The 20614-nt window shown below is 40.0% G+C and overlaps 1 protein-coding gene across 1 annotated transcript in view; it reads right to left on the bottom strand.

Annotated features, from left to right (window-relative positions):
• Positions 1-2403: 2403 nt before the first annotated feature.
• rabgap1 (RAB GTPase activating protein 1) overlaps positions 2404-20614 on the bottom strand; it is a 72787-nt gene continuing 54576 nt past the window's right edge. Inside the window, 7 exon segments of the mRNA XM_079656707.1 lie at positions 2404-5393; positions 6375-6572; positions 9121-9192; positions 14238-14321; positions 15086-15190; positions 15569-15679; positions 16921-17013. Of these exon segments, the coding sequence (XP_079512833.1) occupies positions 5271-5393; positions 6375-6572; positions 9121-9192; positions 14238-14321; positions 15086-15190; positions 15569-15679; positions 16921-17013 (786 nt within the window). The 3' untranslated portion in view covers positions 2404-5270.

Genomic DNA, 20614 nt, shown 5'->3' with positions numbered 1-20614 from the left:
TATTAAAGGATTGTGTGCATCTCCCGTTTTTACTATAACATTTAACATTTTATAGTATTATCTTTTGAAAGGGACAATTTGAATGTAATGCTATGTTTACATACCTATAGCCAATTAGATGAACGTGCTTTTGATAACAATAGATAGTTTGCAGTGCTTTGCATTTTATGAGAAAATAACATAGAAGGTTTAAAAGAAACACATCTCTTGTACCCCTTCCTGCTTTCTCATAACATTCCCGGTAATCTCATAGTTATGTACAAACTAATCTGGAGAACCACTAAGAAACATTATACCGGAGGCATCTGTATGCTGGGCCCTGGTTCAGAGGCTACACTGCAGGGCAATAAATTACCCAGGATTGCTGACAAGTTCACAGCACCTCGTTTTGTATTTCACCCGGTAACAGGAAACCGTGATGCCCACAAATCAGTTTGATTTGACAGCCTTACCTCTTGACACACCACATCAGCTGTCTGGAGATAACAACAACGCTGGTAAAGATGTACCAATACTTATTCCCAAAGTCAACTGTTATCATACTATAGCCTACTATGTTGTTTTTTCAAATATTTTAAACATACTGCATTATGACCTTTTCCAACATACTTAGGTTGTTGTTTCTGAAGTTGTGTGATATTTTCGGCATACTACACTGTGTTGTTTTTTCTGAAATGTTTTTTTTGCATATTTCCAACATACTTATACTATGTAATTTTTTCTGATTATTGAAACACTATATATATATATATTTGTGACATTTTAGAAATACTATAGATGTACTTGCTCTTTCTGGGAAAACATAACACATAACACCTGTTCCAAAACCGAGTTGAACCCGGGTCGCCAGGAGTCCTAACCGCTTTACCATATGGGAAATACATTCCTTATCTACTAAGGATTATTTACTTTTATTGATGGACAATATTATATTATACTTTGTTGTATGATTCCTAACTCTTTAATATGTCATTTTTCTGAAATAATCTCAAAAAAAATCCAGACTTTTCCATAAAGAAAATTAGAGATTTCACAACAATATTTATGTGAAATAGAAAAGCGCAACAAAGTAATTACATGTCTAGTGTAAAAATATGCTGTACTTATTTGGAGTAACTGCATGCATGACATGGAATTTACTGATTTTTTTTTTGACTTTTCAAAGCATGACCAATTCAGTGTGTGATTCTGCAATCATGTGATCAGGTGACAGGGAGTTCAGGAGTTTGTTGGGTGTCTGGTCCATATCAGCCCTCCATCACACGCTCAAGTACATAAATACACAAAGTTTCATCCCCGGGTCACAAATCATTGACAAGTGAGCTGCACAGCAACTGAAGACGCCTGTCCCATCAGCATTCCACCTCGCTGCTCTTATTTATAGCTATGTAACGCAGGAGAGTACAAGGAGGGGGGGAGGGGTGTCAAACTGATTGCATAATTCTGATGCTTGTTACCTCAATCTGCCACAGGTACTGGGTTTCCAAATCAACATGCCTACTGTTTTGCGATCTGCGGCCTCACAGCCAAGTAGCCTATAACTAAAGGTGATAATTTTATGGGCCTGCACTGAGTTATAAACACTCCAAATGATACAATCAGGGCGCACTACACTAAGGCCAAAGCAGAATATAGCTCAGCCCTGGCTGCCGCAGATAGCATTGCAGGCAGCCATATGTTACGAGGGAAACGATGAGAAATAGAACTGGAACCAAAGTAAATGCTAAAAGGAGATTTCCATCCAGCTCAAGGGAAACGGTTTCAGCTGAAAGATAGACTGTTTTCACATAGTTAGCTGGAAGAAAACGGGTTTATTTTCGTGTTCAAAACTCCCTCAGATGTCCAGGAAGTGTTCCCAAGAGGTGAGTTGAAGGAGTGTCATTATAACAGCCTGGGCCTCCTCTCTTCTGTTTATACATTTCAGCAGCAATGTGAAAGGGAGGGAGAGGGAAGGACATGTTTGGCTTTATAGATTGTATAAAAGCTGGCGATATGGGAAACAGTTAAAGATTTCTGATTGAGATTGGCGAGAAGCCTCAAATTAAACATTCAGTGCTCTTGAGAAAAGTGATGGAGGAAAAGTTATAGCATGTCTGTGAGATAATAAAACATTACCCAAAGAGAAAAATGTACATTTGTTTGTTTTTAATTCTCACCGTGGTATTGAGATTTACCGTAACTTTGATATCATTTTAATGATGATAACTATGATCTGTTTTATGGCATTATATATAACAAGGCATTTCTGGTTACCTTTTTATTTTAATCTCTAATATTACTCCTGTACTAAACTATGATATAGTGTCAAATAAAGTTCGATAACTGATTGTCTTCGGCCGATATTGAGCAGTCGTCGGGTAGATTTGTATTTTATTTAAGAATAAAAAAAACGAAACAGGCAGGGACTTTTTTGTGTCGATATCTTTATATTGAAATTCATGAAGTATACAATGCATCCTACACTACAATGTCCACACGTTGATAATGTTTTTGTCGTATGATAAAGCTACATTTTGGCATTTAATTAACCAAACAGCAGTTTGACTGAGAAGCTCAGAGCAAAAATAAAAACAGAAAACATTGTTGTGAATTAAACGGTAGCACGGCAGCAGGTTGGTAGATACAAGTAGGCAAAATTAGTTATCTTTACAGAGTAGAAAATCATGAACAGAAACTCAATATTAATGTTTAAATGTTTGTTATATACAACCCAGTGACTTTAGAGGAACAACTTCATCTTGGTCCTTCCTCTGACATCACCAGCAGATTTCAGCCAATCAGATTCCACCTTCACGTTAAATAAAAAAAAACAGTAACTGTTCAGTTTAGGCTGGAAACAGAAATACAGTTTTCACTGTTTGTTTTTATTCTCCAGTCTCATTTGATCAGTGAATAGAAATTGAGAAATGGTTGCCCCCCCTAAATATGAAAACACACATGCATGCACTTTTGAAACTCCCCATCGCGAGCATGTCAGCTTGACCTCTGCTTTGACCTCTGATCCCTGCGACTGATGGTGCATCTTCTGTGATACCGATCCAAGCTAGAGGTGCAGAGTTTCACTTCTGCAGTTTTACGTGTTCATTTTCTGCTTCTACAATCACATCCACTTTGATAGTTCTACATCTGCTATGGCCTCCTGAACAAGAGGAATTCTTTGAGGCATGAATTCATCGAGGAGTTCAAACATGTTTCAAGGGACTTCGCTCCAAGCAGGTTCCATCGATCTATTCCTGCTGATCTTTGGAGGCTGCGAGATGCTTGATCTCTTGTTCCACCTCCTCCCAAATGTGTTCTCAATGAGTGCAGGGAGCCGGAACAAACACAGATTTCTGTCATGTCGCTGGATTTATCTTGAGATGATGGTTGGTAGCTTTTCTACACAGTGGCAGTGACACTACGGGATCTAATTTTAAGTTAAGAAAAATCATAACTTCAACTTTGACTCAACACAGGAAACAAGCTTTTAATGACTTTCTTTGCTTTCTACCATCAGCATGGGACAAAAGAAACTAACATTTGTTGCATCATTCAGCATTTTTCAGCCATTAATCATGCTTACACTTCTGTACGTATCTGTCATATGGCCCTCCTGTTAAAGTGTTGCTGATCTTCACACTATAATAATCATTACATCTTTTCGATCCAACATCATACTATTCTTTGCTAGAAAGTGACCAAACAATTAGAAATTGTCCTCAGAAATAGAAGCAGGTGTCCCACATAAATCAGCCACTGTGTGTTTGTTCTGTATCTGCCAATATATAAAACCAACAGTGTAATTCAGTGTGTAGTGGTGAAAGAGAACCCAAATATCCGACTGAAGTGTGAAAAACAATGACCCTGCCTGTCTAGTTCAGAGGTCGAAGGTCACAGAGCAGCTGGGCCTGACAGCAGGGGGTTGAAGGTGTGTTCAAGTGCAGCAGGAATCACAACGTCCTGTGCGTGGCCTTTCTATTTTGACTTCCACAAAGTGATGTTTAGGGGTTTGAAAAAGCATTGCACCACTTTAACAGTGTTGTAACATAAATACACAAAGTGTATACTACATGAGAAGGTTTGCACGGTTTGGAGCTTCTTTTAGTTTCTTTGTGCTGGGACATCCAAACCAAACAAACCTCAAGCATGTTAAATGTCGGATATTTCATGTGAGGAAAATTGACTAATTTATATATTCACACACATCCACTAGTTTCAATTTTATCAACCTTCTGATCAAGGCCTTGTCAGCAAACTTTTCTTCAGCATCATTCATATGCACATTTAAACAATAAAGGAAACTAGACAACCAGGGAAACACTCTTTCCCCTTACTCACTCTTTCCCCTCACTCACACACACACACACACACACACACACACACACACACACACACACACACACACACACACACACACACACACACACACACACACACACACACACACACACACACACACACACACACACACACACACACACACACACACACACACACACACACACACACACACACACACACAACCTTAGTGCTTTTTTCTTTCCCTTCCCACACATTGTCTCCCTCTTCCTCGTATACACATTTTAACGTTACTTCAGTCTATTATTTATGCATTCAAACACATATTTTCAGTCTCACATACACCCCATAGTCAACACAAAACATGCGTGCTTACACATACACACATATGCTCATTACATAAGCACATTCATGTACATACATACATACATGTAGAAAACAAAAAGGTGTTTTTTAACGTAAATTAGAAAAAAGCTCAGTTTTGAAAAGGCGTCTATTAGCTCTCGTACCTAAAAGGAACATTTGACAGGGCCTGGTTGCACCAGTAGTTTAGAGGGGATCCCGCAGAAGAGTGAGGAAGGACGGAGTGTTTTCTTCTCTATCCCGTCAGGACAGTAACTCTTCAGATGTCCTGCCTTTCTTCTGCGGGTCGTTATCATCAGCAGTACAAAGACAGAAATAAATGAAGCATCACGCTTTTTTTCTGTGACCGGTGGAAGCACATGGTGTCTCTGGGGAACGTTTCTGCCCCTTCTCAGCAGCACATTTGGCTGTAGTCATTTGGGGGTGGAGGGGGGTATAATGGATGGGGATTATGCATGACGACATTCTTAATAAGAGGAACAAGAAACACAGTCCGTAGTAATGGACGTCCTTGGATTTAACGGTCAATGTTCATGTTAAAGTCGGTGGGTTAAGTTATGTGCCCGCAGGTTTCAGTGTGGGGAGCTCCACACATGGCCTGGGTAAAACTGGGGAAGGGGGTTATCAGGTTAGGTGGTCTCCTTGCCCTGGTTCCCCGTGACGGTCTTGATGGAGCTGAGCGTTCGGTTGAACCAGGTCTTCTTGGCGGCCTGCATCTCGTTCAGGGCCAGACCCAGGTGGTGCTCCAGGTCCTGGTGGAAGACAAGATCAATCAGCAGGCGTCCAAAACAGTCAGTAAATAACAAAGTAAGCAGATTTTGGTTCACCTTTCAAAGCCCCTGTGTACTTTTTAAAGTCTTTTTTTACCACTTTGCCTTTCTTCAATCAGCGACTTTCCCCCCCCCCCAACTCCCTCCCCACTTTAAAAGACACCATTAATCATGTGAAATCCTCATCTTTCTCTTTTTGACATCCTTCCTGATGAGCTCATAACAGAGCTTCTGCTGTTGGTCAAAAGCCTTCATGATGAATAGTTCACTCTACTCCTGCAATGCTTAAACTCACCACACACTCACTTTCACATTGACTTCTACTGCAACTGTGTTTACATATATTTCTGAAATAGTCCAAAGCTCTCTAATTTAATTAGACTGCCCTTTCTAATTCAGTGAGACGTTAATGTTGCTTCGGATTGATTACAAATTGAATTACGCCTCCAATTTCTTTAACTGTATCTTGTCAATAGCCTACTTTCTGCTGGGACCTCATCCTAGTTTAATACAGTCATGAGAGTAGAATATGACCTCCAGGTGACACATTGTTTAACATAAAAGCAGGTAGTGTAGATATTAACAAAAGGATGGAAACCAAACATCCTCCCATAAAGGACTAACTGGACATCATTTAGAGCCAGCAGTATGTTCTCCATGAAATGTAGTTGGATATGTTCTCTAAGGTTGTCACAGTAGTGTTGTGTCACTGTAACAGTTCATCTGTTTGTGTAGTTGCTTCTACATCACCTAGAATAGTTTCAATGGTAACTAGTATTATTCAAGTTATATTGCAACTCAATAAATGTGGCATGACTTGCATGGTCCTCGATCATCAGGGGGGTGAAACAATGTGAAAAGGAAATCCTTGTGTTTATATGCATTTGTTCCCCGAGTCACGTATAGTTATCTCAAACTCTTACAGTATGTGTATTGATTTAGGCCGGGCCTGTGTTAGTGTACCTGGAGTTTGCACTCGGCCTCCACCAGCTGCAGCTTGGTCTGAGCCAGCTCCAGCTCCATCTCTCTCAGCTGGATCTTCAGACTCTCCTTCTCCTCATCTTGCTCCTCAGACCCCCCCGCAGACGCAGTGTTCACAGTCCGCACACGGCCTTCTTTGTTGAAAAGACTACTGCACTTCTCACAGCCTTCCACTTTGAACTAGAGAGGGATACAATGAAGAGAGCAAATGTTAGAGACAAATCATCAATCAACAAAAACTCACTTCTTCATAACGCTTGGATACATAATCTACCTTTAGGCTTAAGTATGGTACAACCCGTCCCCCCCCCCCAAAAGAATTGAGGGGTGATAGAACAATGATGGAAAGATAATTTTTTATGACATATTATTTTGTGATTTTTTTTATGGCTTACTATAATTTGACTTATTATCATAATAAATTATGATGTACAGTATTACATGTTTTTTCATGACACACTAAACTATCACACATTTGTTATAACACAATGTATCACATAAATGCTTTCGAACAGACCTTACCATATAATACTGTTTTTCTATGCAGCCATTTCTGTGGACATACTCTACTGAATTTCTTTTAATGCAGTTTTTACTAAATTACTTGCATTTTCATGACTTTTAAAATAAAATAATAAAATAATAATAAATAAAATAAAATAATAATAATTAATGAAATAATAATTAAAATACCATAATAATTAAAATACCTTGATCTAACATGCCAGAGGCTGTTCACCTTGGAGACCTGCTGCGGATATGGGTACTAGTATACTATGCCATGTTATGGTATTTTAAGCGATTTTTTAAATGGCATTATACATATCAATTTTAATGACATTATTACGTGTGTCTTAAATGAATGAAATGATCTGCAGGGATATATTCTGGGAGGTGGCTGTCTATCCGTGTGCAGTAGAGATTTTACAGTTTGAGAAGAGAGAGGGCTCTGCTTAGTTATTGAAGCATGGCAGCTCATTAGTGTGGCAGCGGTACAGACCAACTACACTTCCCCTCTTCTGTCAGGGCTGCCCTCCTGCTGCCCTTTTCTCAGAGAGATCTTTCTGGGTGCCCTTGTACACTTCACGGTGATCCATTACTGGGCAGAGGGCATTTGTGAAAGCAGTAACAGGAAATCACTGCCTGTGCTGCTCGACAACACCCCATTAAAGTCCTTTCTTTCTTCATTATTTCATGTTAACTCGTTTAAGTATCACTGTGTGAGTGGGACGGTATAGCTAAGCTGTACTCAAAGTCCTTCAAGGTGTAAAAATAGTCTCAGACTTATAGAATAGAATAATATTACTGCGGCACAGACAAGTGATGAGTTTTTGTCTTCCTGCTTCTCTTTCTCATTTTAAGTTTGGCTCATGGCTGCCACACGTCTGGCAGCGCAGGTTGAGTCCTCTTTAATAGCTTTTACTCCTTCGTGAGCACTGTAGATAGATTAGCACTTTACTTTGCAATAACAGGGAGTATAGTCTCCAGCACGCTGATTCAGGGTCAATGTTTTGTTCCTTAGCAACATCAGTGACTATGCTGGTTGAGATATTCCCTCCAAATTAATAATTCATAACACTAATACATTTAATTTGGATTAAACTGTCATGCGAGCTTAAAGCTGAATGGTAATTATACTTAACGCTTCCAGGCTCGTCACAGCACAAGTGGCTGCGAGCGTTAATGAAGCAGCAGAGAGCTCAAACTGTTTCTGTCTTCACTTTAAATAGAGTGATTGTGTAGAAGTATGCCAGTGCATTATTTAGACATTTGTAATTAACAATGTTGTAAGTTACAGTTATACATAATTCACTGCGCATCACCAGTCCCCTACTTCAGTTATAATTGCGATTGCTGACAGCTTGATGGCATGTGCTTCACCATTATTAGCAAATAATAAAATAACAGAAAAGGACAAGCAAGATGATATATACACACACACACACACACACACACACACACACACACACACACACACACACACACACACACACACACACACACACACACACACACACACACACACACACACACACACACACACACACACACACACACACACACACACACACACACACACACACACACACACACACACACACACACACACACACACACACACACACACACACACACACACACACACACACATTCTTACAGAAAATGTCCTTGGTTCAATAAACCTTTTGTGAGTCCTTGGGCAGCCCTGACAGAACTCTGTGCCAAAATGGCCTCTCTCCCAGCTACAGTCTAAACAAGCATTTCACCCGCCAAGTGCTGGAAGTGAGATGCTTGGCCCCGGCTCCTCAGCCGAACAACCCCTTCTCCCCCAAAAGCTTTGATTTCACTGCCAGGCAAGACAATCAGATGACAACATAGTTCCCCACATTCCTGAAAACTCAGTTGTACCTGGAGGTAGCAGCTCAATCATCTCTACAATGATTGTCAAGAAAGTCTGATACATCTAGATTCCCCCCCTACACTTTATCTCATTTACTTCTCACTTAGTAACTGTAAAAGTGGTATGGTTATTACGCTCCACTTATAGTCCAGGCTGTTACTCATCCACACAGCAGTGTTTCGAGGCGTGTGTGTGTGTGTGTGTGTGTGTGTGTGTGTGTGTGTGTGTGTGTGTGTGTGTGTGTGTGTGTGTGTGTGTGTGTGTGTGTGTGTGTGTGTGTGTGTGTGTGTGTGTGTGTGTGTGTGTGTGTGTGTGTGTAAAATTCACCCTGATTTTCTCCAGCTCCCCTCGGTTGGCCGTCTGTTGTTTCTCCAGTCGTTCACTCAGCTGGGAGCAGATCTATATGAAACAGACACATTGTTCAGCCTGCCATCAACATGATCAACATTTCAGCTGAAGCCCTTTGAATTTCTCCTGAGCCGTTCAACATGACACTCGATCGGTGAAACAGCACTGGAACGGCCCGTCCACACTCCAGCTTCAAAAACGGTTTCCAACGCGTCTGCCCATTCACTTTGAATGGGGTGACGTCACGTTGCCTCGCTTTTCGCCGAACTGAATTGTGGGTAGCAGAGCGGAGCTTTCCCGGCGTTTCAGGCTGCAAAAGTTGAGCAATGTTCAACTTTTGAAGCTTCTGAAGCTTCTGGCGGAAGCGTCAGCCAATCAAATCATATGCCAGTACAAGCACTAGCCAATCAAACCGCTGCTTGTGTGTCTGGGGCGGGAGATTCATGTGATTGGTTGTTGGTCGAGTTTCAGACACGCCTGCCGGCAAGCTTTTTTTGAAGCTGTAGTGTGGACGGGCCGTAAGGCATTTGTATCTTGTGCTGTGTTAAATAAACACTATTTATTAAACAATAAAACAGAGTCTTTATCTAATCACTACATATATAACCAAAAAATGAGATGAATAGCTACGGATTAGAACTATAGTTCTTCTAAGGTTCGAGGATAAAAGAAAATGTCATAATCATACATTTCTATTACTTAAATATATTAAAATAAATCATAAATATATTATCTGAAGCTAGAATAGAATAAGAAAAGGAACTGAATGTGAACCACTTCAAACGGTGAAGTGTATTGTTCCCGTGATATCTGACCTCTCTTGACCGTGCCGTGCACAACCTTGTTACTCTCGTTTGTGTATCTTAGTCTGTAAGGCAGAGACTTCATCCTCTTACTCTTAATTCCATTAGTGTGTCGTAAGGTCGTAAGTGCATCCTTAGTTAAACCCTTTCTCTTTCTCTCCTCCTCCTATACCTATAACCCACAGCTACAAACACACACACCTACACACTAGCTCTCTAGCTTGCCGACAAAGAGGAAGATCGATGTGACATGAGTCATCCTAACGGGAACATGGGGTCATCCCACCTCTCGTCGACAAGACGATCTATCTCTCTATCTGCTCCTGCTCTCTGCATATCTCTGCTTCCCTGTGGCACATACTGTATACCTCTCTTCTTCATCCTCCGCCTTTAGGATCAGTCTATACATCTCTGTGTGTGCCTTCAGCCCAGCAGATATCCATCTCCCTCCTCCTACATGTCTTTCTTTATCTTTTCCTGCTGTCTGCTTCATTTGCCCTCAACTAGCATTACGGAGCTCATTTCTCTACCTTCCCTTCATCGCTGCTGATCACCTCTTGATCTCGCAGCTCTTGCTCTGCCCGCTTCCTTTCTTTTAACTAGTGCTACTCCAAGGCAGGCGGCACATCTTTTTATTTTGAAGATTTTACTTGAGCTGCGGGCATTCTGTCTTCAATCCGTTTCCTACATGGGAAGATAGGCATTTTCCTGTCTTTAGATATTTTTCTAGTTTGTAGAAGGGATAATATTTCAGGTCTATGAATGTAAGATCAGATACATGTCCGTCCTCACTGCTGAACAATCCACAAGCAAGCTGTCAATTCATAATTTGCTTATTTAAATGTAGGATGGACAGTTGTTCTTTTCTTCATATACTGTAAAGCGGGCTCAGTACCCCTGGGCGGATTTAATGTTTTTCCACAAACAATTTCACTCTTATTTATATGAAGTATTTCCACTCTGCTCCAGGTGTATAATTACCAGCTGGTGTATTTTCAGTCAATAATGCATGCATTCCTATAATTAGCTCTATGCTATTTGAATTGCTTTATAACACTACATGAATTAGGCTTGGAACAAGAGGCGGACAATTAGTTTGCAATTCTCAATAAAACATAATCAGAATATGGTCCATGGTCATAATCCTATTAAACTGTATGAAATCATATGAATATATCGCTAACAAGGCCTCAGAGACACCAGTTTTGGCTCGTGTCCCTGTCCCTGAGAGCATCTCCTCTCCAGCTCTTCAGCAGGGATTACAATACGCCACTCGACACCGTTTTTAGCTCCACCATCAACAGACGTTTTTCTGTCCTGGTGGGCTGGAGGGGCAATTAGCACACAAAGCTTTTTGGATGGGATCCCGCGAAAAGAAAGCTGCCATTCGCAGCCAGTGAAATAGGAAAAACTCTATTTGAAGAATAATTTGAGTTATCTGGGTTGGAAAACAATGTCGGCTATTTTGGGACATTCCTCAACTTGTCAATCCCAGATGATTGAATGCTGCTGTCCTCCTCTGCTCTCTCCTCCACAGACTGTTGTTCATGTTCTCCCCCTCTCCATCTATCACTCCTATATTCCCTGTCACAAAAATAACTGTTTTTGACAAAGCGCCATTTTCACATTGGTGCTGCTCAGTTGCATGCTAGCTATCTGAAAGCTGCTTTGACCTATAATACACACACAAACACACAGATACACAATTATTAAAGTGTTCAGATCTGCTGTCGAGTCCAACATCCTGCCACTATTTTTAGACTCAGGTGAAGTTAAGGTCTGTTTCTAAATTAGTCCTCAGGCTATTTCTGTCTTCCTCCAAAGGATTGTTGCATAATTTCTGCGCTGATGGTTTTTGATCTGAGTGGTTTTATATTTAAGCATTCGGTGACAGGATGAGATCTGAAAGGATGAAATCATCGTTATAGGAACTCGGAGAGACAGGAACTCAAAATATGCGGGCAGGCTAAGTCATCAGAGACTCTGGGTTCAGCTCAGGGATATTTTGTTAATTTAGAGGTTTCTCCTTCACAAAGTAGATACATGACAGAATATGGATTGCTCTTGTATTGTTTTTAAATATTTATAGCAATGGTAATGGCTTGATCGGAGCTGAGATCTGAGAAGAAAAGCCAAATAAGGGTTGATACGTCGAGAAGAGGTGCTCAAAGGCTGCTCAACCAGAGTTCAGGATGAGGCACTTAACCTGAACCGAAACAGAGAAAAACGACCTAATAATGAACTTTCAAATAAACTCAAATCCAAAGTAATGTAAATGTTTAATACAAATAATCTTATGGCGCCACTCACTTGGTGCCCCTTGAGATGTGAGTATGAGTTTTATGATAAAAAAATCCATGGCCTACTTAGAATAAGAAAGAATCAGCACATGAAATATCAGAATAAATATTTAACTATATTATTATATACTTTTTCAAGACTCTCTGAATTACTATTAACCCTTAGATGCATAAGTGGGTATTTTCTGGTGAGGTGGTTTTCTTGAAGTATCTTTGTAATTAAAAAATGTTATGATTCCATATTCCAGCTATTCTTCAAAAAACATGTTTTGGATATCATGCCATTCTAATTTAAAATGTACATTTTATACGTTTTAAGAAATTGTAGTTTTTGTAGTACTACCCCAAGCTTCCATAACTGGGTATTTTTTGACCCGGTGTCGTGGTTTTCTTTAAGTATCTTTGTAATTAAATTCTTTTTTATCATTTCATATTCCAGCTATTCCTCAAAAAACATGTTTTGGATATCATGCCATTCAAATTTTGTATTTACATTTTAAGAAATTGTAGTTTTTGTATTACTACCCCAAGCTTCAATAAGTGGGTCAAAAAATGACCCGCATACATTTTCTATTGGAAAACGTTTTTTTTCAAAATGTAATTTTATTTTATTTTATTATAAATGGTGAAAAATTAAATATAAAATATTTCTAACCAAAATATAATACTAAATATTATATAAGTGATTTTTCTTAACCAAAATGGCATAAAAACATAATATTCTAATACGGGTCCTTTTTGACCCACTTATGGAAGAGTGTAGGGACCAGTCACTTGTGCATCTAAGGGTTAAGCCTTTTATCATACATACTTTAAAATGTCCCCAAATCTTTACATTTATAACATGTGGCCAACCAAACGCTACCTCAGACCTTGAGAATGATTTGTCTGTACCTCATCATCAATAACAAGCTACTACTGCTGTCTCACCTTGGTTTGTATGCACTTGCATCTTTAATTAGAGGAGCGCCACTGTTCTGTGCGTCTTCCAGATCAATGAGCAGTTTTCTGCTCATCTACTTTCAATTTAAAAGCTCCAGATAAGTTCAATCCAAGCCTCACGTGAGAATAAATGATCTTGCATATATAATTAGTGACTTTCTTGCAGCTGAAAAACAGCAGCAGCTGTACAGAAGTCATCGGCAAAGCCTTGTCCGCACCTATTTCTGTCTCTGAACACCAGCTCCCAGCAAGTTTAAGGATTGATTTAAATCTTTTATTAATTAGCTTTAAGGCTGTTAATGGCCCAGCTCCTTGCTTTATTTCAGACCTTTTACGGTGAGGAATGAACGGCCCCAGGACAAAATGCTGGCTGACCCATTGTCTTTACTCATTGAACTGTCCTTTTTGGTTTGAATGAATTCTTTATTTCCGATATTATTTCATCTCGGTCCTTTTTAATACATTTCTTTTACCTGTATTGCTGAGATGAAAATGCATAGATTGGTAATAAGTACTCTTATTGTATATTAGCTCTCGTTTCGATGCCTTAACAACAATGACATATGGTATTTAAACCTGGGGTACAAACTATATTTTATCGTAAAGGAATGAACTCAAAAAAGTTTCAAGATATAATAAAGATGTAACACAATCCATGTTGCATAAGATATGTTTCTGTGTATATCTAGCTCTCTTTAATGTCATGAGTTTATTTGCTTTGTATCATCTTCTCTTCTCAGTTTACATGTCTAACTTGAGTAACTCCTTTTATGTACATACAGTAGACTAATATCATTACATGTGTTCACTGCATGGTGAGTTATTATGTTAATCTAAAGTGTTCAAAAACATTTCAAGGAAACTGGAGTGGGCGTGCCACTGTTTACAGTTTCACTTCTCTAAAATGTATAAGTGTGAAACAGAAATATGAATCAAACAGAGAGGCTCATAGTACTGGACATGCTAACTGTAAGGAATCTACCCTGTTGCTAGACTTCTTAATTGAAGCATTAAAAGTGATTTCTGTACAGAATGTATTCATCGTACAAACCTGCTTATATTCTCCAATGATGGAGCCGTTCTTCTTTATCTCCGATTCAGACTTATCGAGCTCTCGCCTGCACATCTCCTTCAGCTGTGGAAACAAACAAACAGGATCCTGTTAGGCGGTCGGAGGGCAGACAACAAGGACAGAGGCCGAGTCACGACCATGTCAGTGCCGTGACATGTGAGGAAGACAGAGAAAGGTATAGGCAGACGTGCAGCTCGGGGCAAAGTCACAACCTCAACACACACCTCTGTGAAAGCAATAAATCATTCACGGCTACACCTACACACAAGAAGACACACACATTCAGAGGACTGCATTGAACACACAGGTTCGTCCTTCACCTCGGAGAGATTGAATTCAAGAAAATCAACAACAAACATCCTTTGATATTGAAGGTTTGGTCTGGATAATAGGGAAAAAAGCCTGAAAGGGTTTAGAATATGGTTCTTTTCAGCCAGGGTATAACAGATAGAAAACACAGGCAGAGAGGAAATAGCAACAGAACAATCTGTAATATCAGCCATTCCAGTATTTGAATAAATAAATAATAATAATAACGTGCGGACTCTTGGCTCTGTCCATAACAAATAGGCTGCTCAGTCATATCCTGTCACATTCATATTGCATACTTCCTGCTCGTCTCTCTCGACCCCAGGACAGGAGAGTCAGGCCGTTTTCACAATAACTCTGTTCATCCATTCACATGAGAATTTGTGTTGCAATAGCGCTGACGCTTTCCTAACATTCATAACCCTTTGTGCTCACTTGAGATTCACAGAAAAACATATATTCAGCTAACGTCTAACGGGTAGCGACAGAAAGACAAATGTGTGGTTGTTGGCTCTAACCTGGGCAGATTCCTCCTCCAGTCGTCTCTTCTCGTCCTCAGAGTCCACCAGTTTCTGTTTGGTCAGCAGCAACTCTTTATTCAGTGCGTCTGCCTTCTCCTCAGCCTGACACACACACACACACACACACACACACACACACACACACACACACACACACACACACACACACACAACAAAAACACCTAATGTTAAGAGGTCATTATAAGATACACTTGAGATAAGTTCTTCTTAAGTTGGTACATGTGTGTTTTTTGCACAACACACACACACACACACACACACACACACACACACACACACACACACACACACACACACACACACACACACACACACACACACACACACACACACACACACACACACACACACACACACACACACACACACACACACACACACACACACACACACACACACACACACACACACACACACACACACACACACACACACACACACACTTTGTCTTCAGCTTACGTTGTCGAGGTCTTTCCGCAGGGCTATCTTGCTGCTGACTAGTTCGTGCGCCAAGTCGTCATTCTCCTGCTCCAGACGCATGTTAGCCTCTTGCAGACGGCGGTTCTCCCGCTGGACGGAGAGAGAGATTTAAAAACAGGAAGAAGGGAGGAGGGAGGGAGAGATGTGTGTGAGGAGAAAAAGTGGAACAGGAAAACAGAAGAGCATATGAACGGAAATAAGGAAGGGAACGTGAAAGAGGAAGGAGAGTGGAGAGACGGGGAACAATAGTTACTCATGAGAATTTGCAAATGAATGTTTAAGCAGCTCTTCCTGTCTGAATGCAGCAAAATAAAGACTGTGGGTGTAAGAGTGATCAGGTGAGAGCGGGATTACCCAGTACGAGTTGTATGTAATGTTTAACAGAGCATAACCTGCTTGTACATCATTAACAGCGACAGGGAGATGGAATAAAAACCTATTTTACAAGAGATGACAAGCATAAGATTTAACAGGATGAAGTCCACTTTACACAACAATCTGGAGTGTTCCTACCTTCAATCTAATGAACACTAAGACTCAAATAATGATCTAATATTACCAGATGTTGCAAATGTGAAAGACGCCACACATCATAAAATGATTAATGATGATAAATGACACTGAATCAAATGTAAACAAACAGGGAGAATACGGAGCAGACTAGCGATCCTGAAATATGCTCAGAGGAAAATGACGATATGTCTGAACCAACCTGACTTTATCGAGCTGTGGCTTGATGGGGGATTGTATCTTCATAAAAGGGCAATCATTTAAACATCTTGAGATATCTTGTTTGTCATTCTAGTAAAAATGCTCTTGGTGAATGGTTGGCTGCCAGCATTATCATGAGCAAACAAAGCACAAGTGCAGTCACTGTAATTGATGATCTTGTCCTGTGTACAACCAGCCCCATACCCTTGAGATGACTTATGGCATGTACGACAAATGGCTTTCTGGGAGCCATGTAGTTTGTCTTTACCGAACAAGGAATGTCAAGGTCTGCAGTGAAATAATGATTTATTCTGTTTCGTGGAAAATCTGTCAGAATATAGTTTTAGTTATAACCCTATGTGGTAGCAACATATAGTATAGTATTGTTCCAGAGGTGTGAGATCGAATGTAATACTTGAGATACTCAAATATAATTATAAATTCAGAAAACTACGTTATTGCAATAAGGAGTAAGGATAAAAGTATATAAGGGTTAGAATTGCATGTTTTTAAAAAAAGCGGATACAGCTTCAAATCAAATGTGTGTTCATTTCATAGAGAATTGTGATTATTTTTAAGTTTTCGGTGAGCAAAGATGAATATGTTCTGCTCATGTGTACCTCGTATCTCTCAATGGGGGCCTCCTGCTGCTCCTGCTGCTCCCTCAAGGTGTGGTACTCTTTCTCAAACTTCTTCAGCTTTTTCTGGCTGATCTGTTGAGCAGTGGAAGCAGAAAAATAAACGTTTTAAACTCATAAAAAATGTCACACGCACATGAAGAATAACACTTATTAACACATGATGACAAATATGAATATAAATGAGCCCAATAGTCTTTGGCTCGTGGACCAAAGGGAGCTGCCAGGGAAGAGTCTTTCTCATCTTGTGTAAACAAGATTGATAATCTCTGTTGGACTGTGATGGTCTTTAGTTCAGCTCAGCATTTGAATAGGATGCAATGGAATAAATTAAGAGATTACAGGCCCAATTCGACACCGTAATTCTTTTCTGAGAAAGCCGGTACATTAGGATATCACTGTCAACATAATCCAGAGTAACTCATGCCACCGAACTGATTTGTTCGGTTCCCAAAAGGGTTTTTAATAGTTCAACTTCTAGAGCACACATTTTAAAATGATGCTGTAACACCAAACACGGGCTGGATGTTCCTTGAAGACAGCATATATGTGTTTCACGTCTGATTAGGATAACATTTGACTTTCTAATCATAAATTACATTCTATAATCAATCACACTTGTCTGTTCACCTAAACATCTCTATAACTATACAGCAGCTGCAAAAAGAGCATAATCAAAGGAACTGTAAACAAGCTTCTCCACGCAGGTAAAACTCAACTGCATCAGCTCACACTATTATCACGTTGTTGATGAACAGATGTCAGGTGTTATGAAACGCCTCTGTTCTCCCAAAACAGATTCTCATTTAAATACACACACTTACAATCACAGTCATGCCTACAGATGCTAACACAGGCCATCTCAAACAGGCCTTTGACTGCCGAGCTGCTGCCTTACTTTGGGCTTTCTGAAAGAGATAGCTACCATACAATAAACACGTTGGGCCTGATTTTTAACATGAAAAAGACACCCGTTTAGATTTTCTTTGGATTTTAATCTAATCTGATAACATCTGCAACATTGATGCACCATTACTGTTTTCATGCATGCCTGAATATGTTACAAACGTAGGTTATCTATGACAGTGGTTCTCAACTGGTGGGTCGCGGATGGGTGAGTGAAGAAATAAAAAAAATAACGCTGTGCATGCAGTAAGCGTTGGACTGGATAAACGGTTTTGAAAACTTCTGTGACGTAGTGATCATCTTCTCAATAAAACATCTTTGCTGATGTTTTTTTGAGTCTTCTGGCCAATCAGAATCAAGATTGTTGCCGGAAGTCCCCACGGAGAATAACTTTGCGGTAGAACTATTCTTTATAAATCCATGGGTACAACTTCAGATAAAAATGAACACATAATGAAATACGACCCCCGGTTTGATGATTGACAGGTCACAGAACAATGGGAGCTATCTACCCTTACCCACAATTTAAAGTAATTCAGATGTCAGAACAAAGTGAAAAACAAACAATGGCATAACATATTATTATTAATATGTCTGGTTGTAATACATTTATTTATTTTCTTCTCAGAGTGTACCAGAATGCGTAGTTTATGTGTTAGTATTTCTAAAAATCTCCTGGGGGAGAATCCCCCCAGACTGGGGTTGGGTTTTCAGCATGTCAGATTTTTATATTATACATGCAGTTCATCTTTAATTCCATCATCTCATCAAACTTTTTTAAAAGCATGCTTTATTTCTGTGAAGGGATATAAGGGATATATGCACTGTACTTCACTTTAATTCAAATGGTATGCTGAAGAGCGTATATATTATAGCACCATTTTCTGTTAAATAGATTTGAGTGGCTCAAAATGTCGGGTCGCGATTTATTGACAAAGGAAAAAGTGGGTCCCGAGGCCTGACCAGTTGAGAACCACTGACTGACATTATTTCAGATGGTCCAAATCCTCCTTTCAACTTATGATGATGGCAGAACTGGGACAGAATGATCCAAATGTCCTGTTCCAAGTGTGTCCCTGAACGTGTGTGTGCATGAACATTGGATACAGACAAAAGGAAGAAAAAGTACATGAGGTCGTGAGGGCAGGAGAGGCCTCATCTTAGGGCTGGGCGATATATCGAGTTTTGAATTTATATCGATATATTTTCATGCGCGATATAGGATTACATCATATCGTATATATCGATATATATTAAAACAAGCTGCAAGTTGCTGCAAACTCCGCTGCAAACTCTCTCTGCCCCGCGGCCCGCCTCTCTGTATCTCCAAGCAGCAGCAACGGCGCCCTGCCGCCTCCCCCTCACTACCCCCTCGCCTCACCCCCACCTCCCGACATTTGCATGAAGAAGCATGGCAGCAGCAGCGAACAATCCGGAGATAGAGGAGGAGACAGAAAGGAGAGAAAGTGATACAGAAAACGAGGATGAACTGGTTGTTAAGAAGAAAACAAACGGCTCTCTCATTTGGAGATGGTTTGGTTTTCAAGCGGCAGACGTGGAGCAGAAAAATGCACTTTGTAGACAATGCCGGAAAAAAGTTGCAACGAAAGGGTCGAGCACAACAAATCTCTTCCACCACTTACAACAGAAGCACAAAGTGCAGTATGAGGAGTGTATTAAACTGCGTGCTGCAACCCAGACCGTGAAGACTTGTCAGCCTCCTGCCTCAAAGCAAATCACGCTACACAACTCACTCACACGTGGTGTGCCTTATGAAAAAAAAAGCGAAAAGTGGCGTGAAATAACGAAGGATCAAAAGAAGGATTTGAAGATTGAAGGAAGGATGGGGGAGAGAAGGAAGGAAGGCAGTAAAGAAGCAAGTAAGGCGGGGGAGAAAGCAGTAATTGAGGGAATGAGGGAGGATGCAAGAAAGAAGGAAGAATGGTATCTTTATTTATTTATGCTGGTAGTTTTTGTTCCTGAATTATTTCATGCATGTTGATGTGCAGCTTCTAAACGTTAAATAAAGTGCCTGTGTGAGGTTTGGCTTCAAACTAGGACTGTCTGTTTTGTTTTTACTTTACGGAAAAAATATCGAGATATATATCGTATATCGCCATTCAGCTAAAAAATATCGAGATATGAATTTTGGCCCATATCGTGCAGCCCTACCTCATCTATGTTCTTTTTTTGGTTTTCCTCTTTTCTTTTGCAGAGACAGACAGCTGGGTCCGCAGAGGTTACCTCTTACAAAAGCAATTAGGAACATAAAGCAACTTTGGTTCTATAAAACAGAGCCATAATGTATACACATTACATATTTCCCATCTTACACGTCTTGGATCAATTGTAAATTGCCTAATTACCTGTGCCGTACCATCCGGATAGTTTTCTTAAAGTGCACTGCAGGAGGCATTTTAGAACACCTCAGACTCTCTTTTATGTGATGTGCTTATTATTCTTTGCTCTACTAAACCTTGAGAAACCTCTTATAAACTTTCTTTATCTGGAGAATTGTTGACTAACGAGAAAAAAGCTACTGTAGGCAAGCATTTGAACTAGAGAGAAAGTAGATGGCTATTAGGTAGACATAGAAATATGGAAACTAGCACAGAGGTAAATAAAAGAACTGCGTGCATTCATGATTTATATTTCAATTCCCTGGGTAATTTGCATTTATTAGCTTTAGAAGTCCAAAGGTTGGCAGACAAGAAGAGAAAAAGGTGTAACAACTACACAGAGACAAAATGACTGACCCTAGTTTGACCCT

This window comes from Notothenia rossii, assembly GCF_949606895.1.
Source record: "Notothenia rossii genome assembly, chromosome: 11".
In the NCBI taxonomy this organism is placed as follows: domain Eukaryota; kingdom Metazoa; phylum Chordata; class Actinopteri; order Perciformes; family Nototheniidae; genus Notothenia; species Notothenia rossii.
This window is presented reverse-complemented; position numbering and strand designations above follow the sequence as displayed.